This window comes from Danio aesculapii, chromosome 16, assembly GCF_903798145.1.
Source record: "Danio aesculapii chromosome 16, fDanAes4.1, whole genome shotgun sequence".
Lineage (NCBI taxonomy): Eukaryota > Metazoa > Chordata > Actinopteri > Cypriniformes > Danionidae > Danio > Danio aesculapii.
Genome location: NC_079450.1, coordinates 11,980,838 through 11,992,054, shown reverse-complemented (window position 1 = coordinate 11,992,054; position 11,217 = coordinate 11,980,838). Strand labels below are relative to the sequence as shown.

At 35.3% G+C, this 11,217-nt stretch overlaps 1 protein-coding gene across 2 annotated transcripts in view; it reads left to right on the top strand.

Annotated features, from left to right (window-relative positions):
- upk1a (uroplakin 1a) overlaps positions 1–9,793 on the top strand; it is a 9,896-nt gene extending 103 nt beyond the window's left edge. The window contains exons 1-8 of one of the 2 annotated variants that reach the window (XM_056475707.1): position 1; positions 669–756; positions 1,634–1,834; positions 2,209–2,283; positions 2,462–2,569; positions 4,805–4,984; positions 5,896–5,979; positions 7,801–9,793. The exon at position 1 is cut by the window's left edge and continues 103 nt beyond it. In XM_056475707.1, the coding sequence (XP_056331682.1) occupies positions 700–756; positions 1,634–1,834; positions 2,209–2,283; positions 2,462–2,569; positions 4,805–4,984; positions 5,896–5,979; positions 7,801–7,848 (753 nt within the window). In that variant the 5' untranslated portion in view covers position 1; positions 669–699 and the 3' untranslated portion in view covers positions 7,849–9,793. Of the gene's footprint in view, positions 2–665; positions 757–1,633; positions 1,835–2,208; positions 2,284–2,461; positions 2,570–4,804; positions 4,985–5,895; positions 5,980–7,800 lie in introns of both variants that reach the window. The other variant, XM_056475709.1, reaches the window with a different exon arrangement.
- Positions 9,794–11,217: the final 1,424 nt, after the last annotated feature.

The following is an 11,217-nucleotide window of genomic DNA, read 5'->3' as shown; positions in this document are numbered from 1 at the left end:
GGTGGGTCCCGGAGCAGATTGTTTCTATTAGTGTTTGCTTCACTTTGCTTTTGCCTACACGTTTGCTCTAAAATTGATCAGTTTATTGTTGATTTCATTTCCAATATTCACTGTATGTTTTTTAAGAACTGAGATCTGTGTTAAATATTTTTCACAAAGCTAAATTAATGTGAATATTTCACTTTTACTTTATGCATTAATTTAGAGAAGGTTTATGCATATGTTAAATATAGTTTTTCTTGGTTTATATGTGTATTAATTGTTGATTTAATTTCCAATATTCAATGTTTGTTTTTTAAAGATTGGTCTTAAAAAAACAATTCTAAATTAAATCTCAATTTTTTACTTTTACTGTTTGCATTTATTTAGAAAAAAAGTCAAAGTAAATAGCATTATTTATACTAAAAATATATATTTTTATTTATTTATATGTCTATTTATTGTTGATTACATTTCCGATATTCAGCTCTTTTAAGAACTGTGATTTGTCTCAATTAATTCTCACAAAGCAAATTTAAATCTAAGTGATTTACTTTTACTGCATGCATTAGTTTAGAAATAGTTTCAAATGCAAATAGCATTATATATGTTAATAAATATTTTCTTAGTTTATATTACTATTTATGTTTACGTTCATCATGACCATTACTGTTACTTTTCTTCAGCAGAGAGTGACCAGGCCAGAAATACTCTACAGCCATGGGAGCCGTGACATGTTTGATGGTTGCAGTTGTTGGCTTGAATGCACTTGCTGCTGTAAGTATGAAATTTAAAAATAGAAACATTATGTTTATTCTTTTAATAGGCATATATATATATATATATATATATATATATATATATATATATATATATATATATATATATATATATATATATATATATATATATAAATAAGATTTGTTTAATAATCACTTTAACAATCCCTCAAACACTTCTCTTTTTTGGGTGGAGTTGGCTGAGCACCCATTAGAGATTGATGTGCATGCTTTTGTGCATATTTTTGTGTGTTAAATTCTAAACAAATTAAAGCAAGTAGGTTTTATTGTCTTAAGATTTAAAGCCATACGCTAACAAACTTGCTTTTGTTTAAATGGCACATCGATTCAAATATATAAGTTCAAATATATTTTCCAGTTAACAACTTCACTTAGGTTGACTTGACTTTAAGTTACTTAACTTGAAGTTAACTTGAGCAAATTTATTACCTGGACTTATAAAAAAAGTTTAAAGTTAATTGAGCTCAAATTATTAATTATTTTACCAAGAAATATTCTGTCAAGACAACAACAATAATTTAGTCAGTGGAGTAACAATCTCTTTGGTCACACTTTATTTTGATGATCGGTTTGTTGAATGTAAGTTACACTGCATCTACATGACAACTAATTCTCATTAGAATATAAGTAGACTGTTAGATTGGGGTTAGTGTTGACATGTACTTGCAAAGTTTCTTATAGTCAGTTATATGTCTGTTGAATGTCTGTATCAACAGATATTAAGCCGACAGTCTACTAATACTCAAATTGACCATCAAAGTAAAGTGTTACCACATTTTTTTTAATAGTTGACTCAACAAATTCTATTTACAGTGTGATTTTCCAAGCTTAAAATACGCATTTACCATCTGCAGGGAGCAGGACTGGCGTTATCTGCGGTGGCCATTTGGGTTGCAGTGGATGGATATAAACTCTACCCGATATCTGGTGTATCAGGGAAAGACGACATCTTTGCCGGAGCCTGGATTGCCATATTTACAGGCTTTGCGTTTTTCCTCACATGCATCTTTGGCATCTTCGCTGCCCTGAAAAGAAGCCGTGCACTCATGCTGGTGGTACGTTTTAAAAGATATTGATAAATCTAGCCTACAATCCTACCATTTTACCTACCAATACAACCAGATTAATCCCTATTGATCCAAAATCAGCTTTAGTGAGACAATCACATTCACTATGTGAAATGAGTTATGACCAGTGTTGGGTAAAATAGATATATATTATCATTTTAAGCATAACTACTCTTTAAAATGACAATAAAGTGCAAAATTAACATAACACACACTTTCACATTATTTTTCTTAAAAGGTAAAGCTAAGGAACATATTTAGCTACTTTTTATAAGTGACTTTAGATTGTACTATATTACTTTTTCCCATCACTTAATATAACTGCATTAACATAACTACTTCTACCTCTCATCTTCCCACAGTACCTTATCATAATGTTCATCATCTTTTTGTTTGAATCTGCATCTGCCATCACATCAGCAACCAACCGGGATTATGTGAGTTCAGCCAGCCTCTTAATGCTGTAAAATAAAGCAAATTAATATTATATTATGTTAAAGATGGTGATAAAAAAGTCACACAACAGGGTATCAATTCTGTATTTCTGGATGAACATTTATTATGTAATTCTTCATTTAAAAAAATAAAAATAAAATGCTATTTTCTTTAATATAGCTGGTTGGGAACAGCAACCTTGTAAAGAAACAGATGCTCCAGTATTATGCGGACAGCAGCACACAAGGACAGCAGATTACTACCACATGGAACAACGTGATGACTCAGGTAAGCAGAACATGAGCGATGATCTCAACAAACACAGCTTCCTGTCACCTGTGCAAGGGTTGTTTCTAAAACTGATGCACATACTTACAGTTAAATGCTACATTATTAGCCCTCCTGTGAAAATTTTAGTTTTTTAAATATTGATGTTTAATGGAGCAAAGAAATTTTCATAGTATTTTTATATACTATGTATATATTTTAATACATCTTTTTTCTTCAGAAGAAAGTGAAGTTTCACAAACTAATTTTGAGAGCAGCACGTGATATGATTGATCGGGCCGGGCCCCTCTTCTGTAATCATTAGTAAGCCAATTGGATCATTCCAAAGTCACTATAAATAGCTCAACTAGCATTACTCCCCCATCTTCGTTTTTTGAAGAATCCACCCCCCATTCACCCCATCTCCCCCTGTACCAGAAGGGGGCTCTCGAGTACTACCTGATCTCGGACCCCCTTACATGCTTATTGACCAGGCAGGACACTGGGCTCAATTATCTCCGAGCTCAGGGTTCTCTCCCGGGACAGCATGCCAAACCTGCTATTATTATCAAGTAATATCTGAGTGTGAACTCTTGAATTTCTTTTAGTTTGGCTAGAGTAACAGCAGTTTTAATTTTTTTTTTACTTTATATATAGGTCTATGTATTAATAGCCCTGGCTATAGAACAAACCACTGTTGTCCAATGACTTGCCTAATTATCCTATCTTGCCTAGTTAACCTAATTAACCTAGTTAAGCTTTTAAATTGCACTTTAATATAAATACTAGTATCCTGCAACATAACTAGAAAAATACTATGTACTGTCATCATGGCAAAACAAAATAAATGAGTTATTAAAAATGAGTTATTAAAACTATTATATTTAATAGTGTTGAAAACGTCTCTCCATTAAACAGCACTTTGGAAATATTTTAAAAAGAACTCAAATTAAAAAAAATTGTTGACTTCACCAGTACGTAATATTAAAGAAAGAAAAATAATCAATTCCAACTCAGACCTGATATAACACGTCTTGCTGCAAACAAAATCCTGATGTGGAAAAACCAGTTTCATTAACCTCTCAGAATAACTGTTGCAAAAGTCTGATATCCTCTTGACAGGATAATCAGCTCACATGGAATTTTCACCTGCAAAAATTGGCAGATTTCCGCTGATTTTTTTTGCCCATCATTGAGTCTATATGTTTACTTATGTAAATTCAATTCATCTTTATTTCTCTAGCGCTTTTGTAGATTGTGTAGATTGTGTCAAAGCAGCTTAACATAGAAGTTCTAGTAAATTGAAACTGTGTCAGTCCAGTTTTCAGAGTTGAAGTTCAGTTTAGTTCAGTTCAGTGTGATTTAACTTTCACTGCTGAACTCCAAACACTGAAGAGCAAATCCATTGATGCGCAAATTATTGTAAAACTGTAAATGAGTGTAAATACATATATTTATATAGTTTTTTATATTCATTTCAGTAATGGTATTGAATAATTTGCATATGCATATGCATATATGATAAGAGACTTACTTTGTTTACCAAACAATTGGTTCTAATTGGATTTACATTGTAAACCTTAGAAAAATAAACGTTAGGATTATTATACACTCTCAGAAATAAAAGTAAGAGAGCTGTCACTGGGGTGGCACCTTTTCAAAATACTTTATTAATACCTCAATGGTACATTTTAGGACCTAAAAAGTACAAAAGTGTACTTCTTGAAATCTTTAGGTACCAGTGTGTACCTTTGAGCAGGGGTGACCAAAGTTGGTCCTAGAGGGCCGGTGTCCTGGAGAGTTTAGCTCCAACCCTAATCAAACCCACCTGAACCAGCTTATCAAGCTCCTACTAGATATACTAGAAACTTCCTGGCAGGTGTGTTGAAGCAAGTTGGAGCTAAACTCAGCAGGACATCACCCCTCCAGGACTGAGTTTGGACACCCCTGCCTTTGAGGTACCAGCTTGACCCCTTTAAGTACAAATATGTACCTTGCAACATAGGCTCATTCTGAAAACGTAGCCCTATATATATTTCAGGAGATCGCGAATTATGTGGTTAGAAGTACGTATGGCTGCAAAAAAACGAAGCTCCTGGGATGTATTTGGCACACTCCAGAAATGTATACAGAGAATGAGCCTGGGTTGGTACTTTTTGAAAAGGAACCACCCCAGTGACAGCTCTCGTACATTTATTTCTGAGAGTGTATAGACACTAAACAACAATTTAAAATTCAACACCTTCTCTTCCACAGGTCCAGTGCTGTGGCGCTGATGGTCCGAAGGACTGGATACAGTATAACTCCACCTACAGGCAACTGTTTGGTGCTGCATCTCTATGGCCCCTCGCCTGCTGCAGAAGACAGAGCAGTAACTTTGAGGTGGCAAATGTAATAAGCTGTAAAGCTGGTGAGATGACCAGCATGTTCACACAGGTAACATTTAGAGCCTCATAATATGTCACCTGATTTAGATTTGAGTTTTACCATTTTTTAATCCATTGAGATGATCTCTGGGTCTGGTTGGAGCACTTTTAGCTTAGCATAAATAATTGAATCAGATTAGACCATTAGCATAAAAAAAGGAAAAAGAGTTTTGATAATTTTCCTATTTAAAGCTTGAATCTTCTGTAGTTGCATTGTGTAAAAATCCCAATGGGAAATGATAAGATGCTATTTTCAAGGTTTATATGGCTAGGAACTATACTCTATACTCTAGGAACTATATATTCTGGCTTAATATACAGAAACTTTGCTGCCATAAGATGGCTGCAGCAGGTGCAATGGTTGTACGCAACTCCAGAAGTAGACCTCAGATCTGTAACATTGCTGCGAAAAATGGTAGCCATGATAAAAAATAAAGTTGTTTAGATGTTCGTATCAGTATTGTTAGTTTATTTATAGATAAACTATAAGACATCTATAAGCTAGTGCGCACCAAAACAGTGACAAAGTTTGCATTTAAAAGATTTAAACCTGATATAAGGGGCTACACTATGTCCCACCCTCTCTTCATATTTCAGTTGAGATTATGTCAGACATTGAATAAAAATGCATATTTCAAAGCACTTCCTGGGACCTTTAATACTAATTAGGCATACAAAGATTCACTTACATTATTATACATTTTCCATGCTTTTGGGGCAGTTCAGATCATAGCAAGATGAATTAATTTAATGTTACTTTTTTAAATTATGTATATTTTTGATAATTTATTTTCAGGATGGACCAGTTTTAAACTGTTTATATGAGCTGCATCTCTCTGATTTTTTGCAATGAAAATCTGAAACATTTAAAAGCTTCACATGTTGTTCAATTGTTTTCTGCTTTTTGTTTTGATTCTTCAGGGTTGCTTCCAGTACATTGAATCTGTGTTAAGCCGTTATACCTGGGCTGTGAGCTGGTACGGTTTCTCCGTTCTCATGTTGGTGGTAAGTCATATAGTCATATAAGTCATATAATTGAGACATTTATGACCTCTATAAATTGTACTGGACATGCTCTTGCATTTTATTATATTTAGATTTTTTTTATTAGATAGATAAAATATCTTTAATAGATATTTATTATTTAAAGCCATATCAGCAACAATATCTGTGGGGAAAAATGATTCTCTATGAAAAATAGAGAGCATATTCAATATAAATATAAAAGGCAAATAAATAATAACTAATAACACCAGTTGTTTAATATCTTTCAACTAAATATTTAAAGAAATGTTTAATATTATTCCAGGAGAAATGTTCTGCTGTAATAGTTTCACCAATAAAAAAATGTACATGTAAAATCCTTAAAACATTAAAATTTATGTAAGACATACACTCACTGGCCACTTTATTAGGTACACCTGTCCAACTGCTGGTTAACGCAAATTTCTAATCAGCCAATTACATGACAGCAGCTCAATGCATTCAGGGATGTAGACATGGTCAAGACGATCTGCTGCAGTTCAAACCGAGCATCAGAATGGGGAACAAAGGGGATTTAAGTGACTTTGAACATGGCATGGTTGTTGGTGCCAGACGGGCTGCTCTGAGTATTTCAGAAACTGCTGATCTACTGGGATTTTTACGCACAACCATCTCTAGGGTTTACAGAGAATGGTCTGAAAAAGAGAAAATATCCAGTGAGTGGCATTTACTGATAGAAAGGCAACAGTAACTCAAATAACCACTCTTTACAACAGAGGTCTGCAGAAGAGCATCTCTGAACGCACAACACGTCGAACCTTGAGTTAGATGGGCAACAGCAGCAGAAGACCACACCAGGTGCCACTCCTGTCAGCTAAGAACAGGAAACTCAGGCTACAATTCGCACAGGCTCAGAAGATTGGAAAAACGTTGCCTGGTCTGATGAGTCTCGATTTCTGCTGCAACATTCGGAATTTCAGAATTCAGAATTCAGTCAGAATTTGACGTCAACAACATGAAAGCATGAATCCATCCTGTTTTGTATCAACAGTTCAGGCTGCTGGTGGTGGTGTAATGCTAAGGGAGATATTTTCTTGGCACACTTTGTGCCCATTAGTACTAATTGAGGATCGTGTCAACACCACAGCCAACCTGAATATTGTTGCTGACCATGTCCATCCCTTTATGACCACAGTGTACCTATCTTCTGATGGCTACTTCCAGCAGGATACCGCACCATGTCATAACACATGAATCATCTCAGACTGGTTTCTTGAACATGACAATGAGTTCACTGTACTCAAATGGCCTCCACAGTCACCAGAGTTCAATCCAATAGAGCACCTTTGGGATGTGGTGGAACGGGAGCTTTTGCATCAAGGACGTGCAGCCGACAAATCTGCAACAACTGTGTGATGCTATCATGTCAATATGGACCAAAATCTGAGAGGAATTTTTTTAGTACCTTCTTGAAATCATGCCACGAAGGAATAAGGCAGTTCTGAAGGCAAAAGGGGGTCCAACCCGGTACTAGTAAGGTGTACCTAATAAAGTGGCCAGTGAGTGTATGTAAGACCTGTAAAATACATCATGTGCAATTAATTTTTTTATTTATTTTTTGCTGTGACAAGACATTTTTCCTATGCTTTGCTAGTAATATTTTACTGATAATGACAAAATCTTTAACTCACTAAAATGCATTATATTTAGTACTTAAATCATGTTTTTTAAGTTATATGACATTCAGGTTGGTGTTTTAATTCAGTTTAATGTAAGTCAGTTATTTTTATATAAGTACACTAATATTCACTCTTCTGATGCACTTTTTAATCTGTCCTACAGTTTTTCACATTAGTGATCGCCATGATTTACTACACACAGCTGCCCTAACCATACGGACTCTTCAAGACGTCTACATTTTCCACACACCTGCTTCCATTCTTATGCAGTTACAGAAATATACCAAGAATTGCAGATTGCACAATATAATAAAGATAATTCATATGACAAGAAATATGAAAAAGTGTCTTGCAGCGTGACACACTTCATCTAAACAATTATAAACAGCTTGTCTAAGTGTTATACATATCATTTGTATGATCTGGTATAATTTGCATGTTTTAATTTTATGCCACAATATAAATATTAGATCAAAAACATCACTGAGCGTAATGAATTGCGTTAATGCTTGAAGTTTTAATAGGTCAGCAGTGATCATCCTCTTATGACTAGTGACAAAAATATATATATGCATGTATGTATGTATTTTTTAATTTTAAGTAACTGATGCTTATTTCATTTGAGATGTTTTATGGATAAACAATTATATGGGGTTATTTTAAATTTACAATTAGCTAGTTTCTTCAAATGATTGTATTCATTTTCTTGATGTCTCCATCTACACTTTTCAGGGTTTCTGCTGGTTTCATCAAGTCAAATTTAGGACTTTTTAAGAGCCCTTTTAAGACCATTAAGCATGAAATTTTAGACTTTAGGTACCAGGTACCAGGTACACTACCTGACAAAAGTCTTGTTATTGAACCCAGTTATAAGAGCAACAAATAATAACTTGACTTCTAGTGGATCATTTGGAAAAGTGGCAGAGGGTTGATTTTTTTTTCCCATGAATCATCTGTTGAACTGCATCCCAATCATCACAAAAACTGCAGAGGACCTATTGGAGCCTGTACAGAGCCAAGATTCTTATAGCAATCAGTCAAGTTTGGTAAAGGACAAATCATGGTTTGGGGTTACATTCAATATGGGGGGGGGTGTGTGAGAGAACTAAAAGTCAAGTTATTATTTGTTGTTCCTAAAGCTTGGATAGATGACAAGACTATTGTCAGGTAGTGTAAGTTTTTTTTTCTAATGGCCCGATATTGTCATGAGATATTGTGTAATTGTTTTTAGTTTTTATTATTTAATTAGGGGAATTTGCTGTTAAAACAAAAATAAAAAAATAAAAATAATAAATTAAACAGCTGTTGTCAATTGTATCTGCAATAAAAAAAACAAATATAAAAAATAAGGTTTTATCGAGAGATATATTGTTAGTCATTGGGTGGATGTCGGCCCAAATTAAGCAGCTTTACTTGGACAAAGCAAAATGAAGACCTGTTTAAAACGATTTAAGACCTACAACATAATATGTTAATGAATTGAAAACTTTTTAAGTCTTAAAATGTAGGTTTTGAAATTGAAGACATTTTAAGACCCAGCGGACACCCGGACTTTTTCACTAGGTTTTTCTATATAAATATTTCATATCCAATGGGCTATATGCACACAGACTTTAAATTTCAGCCTGCCAGCCTCGGTGCTTCCGGCGACCTGTCTTTTCATTATAAAATGAGTACATTTAAGGTCTGAGTACATTTAAGCATTTAAGGCTGATTTCTTTCAAAATCAGTGGTCTTCACTGCCTGATAGATAGCCGATACAAAGTGGGTTTCAGACAGGACAGGAGCACTGTATTAAACTATATTTTCCATGTCTTTAAAATATGACTGTTTATTTCGCCTGCTGATCCTGATGCGCTAGCGGTTACAGTCTTTCATCTAGTTTTATATATGAACAACTAAATGAATGCTCAAGTCTATTTAACTGAATGTATTGTAATTACATTACAACATCAATGCTGTAATAGGAACCTTATGAAATTGAAAATAAATCACATTAAGCTTTCACCGGAAGTTTATCATTGGCTGAAAAACACTAGCTGTGCATATCTCTCATTTAATATCCAAAAAACAACAGAACATTTGATTCGTACGATTCTGCTGTAACTTACTTGACAATGTTTCTGTGTTCATCAAATAAACGTGTAACTGTGTCATTCACGACTACATTCACTGACTGCGATCATCCACATGCAGATACAAGCCCTAATAAAAACAGCAATCCTAAAGAATGCAAAGACAAAAACACAACACAAGTCTCGCAACTCTCCACACCCTGAACCTCCCAAACCGTTATTGCTCACGCTCATTTTCTAATGCCAACAGAGTTTGTACATGTATCAGCAGAGCACAGAGGAGGGCATGTTAACTCTTATATGTCTGCTTTAATTTATACTCAACTGGGAGTGTCGCCAGATATTCAGAAGCAGACTGGTTTTGCAGGATCTCAGTCCAGGAAAGGCCTACAAAGAAAGTTTTCAATCTTGGAGGGTGGAGACCGCAGCACAGCAAGCCCTGTGAATTAAAATGATCTCAAAATATGAACAAAACAATAAAGAACACATTAAAATGTATGCTAATTCTGCTCCAGGACATGCTAGCAAGTCTGTTAGATAAATAGGAATCTTATTGAGTCAAAGAGATGTCATCAGAATGTTATTCGTCCTTTTTTGAGAATTCATTCATTCATTTTCCTTCGGCTTACTCCCTTTATTCATCCAATGGGATTTTCTGTAAGATGAGTAGCCCATAATTAGACACTTTGACTTGAGTACAAAAACATTATTTATTGAATATTTATCCAAATGAGTTCCCTTCGCATGGTGGCAGTGCGCACCCTTATAGATAGCGTAAGGAGCTCTGTCACCCGGGAGGAGCTCAGAGTAGAGCTGTTGCTCCTCCACATCGAGATAAGCCAGCTGAGGTGGCTCCTGGATGCCTATCTAAGGTGGTGTTCCAGGCACGTCCCACTGGGAGGAGGCCTCGGGGAGGACCCAGGACACGCTGGAGGAACTATGTCTCTCAGCTGGCCTGGAAACACCTCTGGATCCCCTCAGAGAAGCTGGAGGAAGCTAAGACTGCTGCCCTCGAGACCTGGCCCCAGAAAAGCAGAAGAATGAATGACTTTTATCGAAAGTGACTTGCAAGTGATGATAAAAGAAGCACTTCAAACATCTCAGAGCAGCAGTAAATAAATGCTATGGCAAGTCAACTTTTTTCTGAGCATATGCAGGAGGAAGTGTGGCCTACAAGTGGTTTGTCAAGCCCACTCACCTGCATCAAGCATGGTAAAAATGCACTGTATTTCCAGGAACATGGAGTGTTTATAAAAAACTCTCTGGTGCATAGAGGAAAGAGTGTGTCCTACAGGTGGTTTATAAAGCCCACTCACCTGCATGAAGCACATTTAGAATCGCACAATGTTTTCCAAAAAGTATGGTGCGCTTATAAAGTGTTTGGTGCATATTAAAAAGGAAAATATAGTGTCTACAGATGGTTTGTCAAGCCCACTCACTTATGAAGCACAATCTGGTACATATGGAGTAGTGTTGTCATGATACTGGAATTCAGTACCAATCGA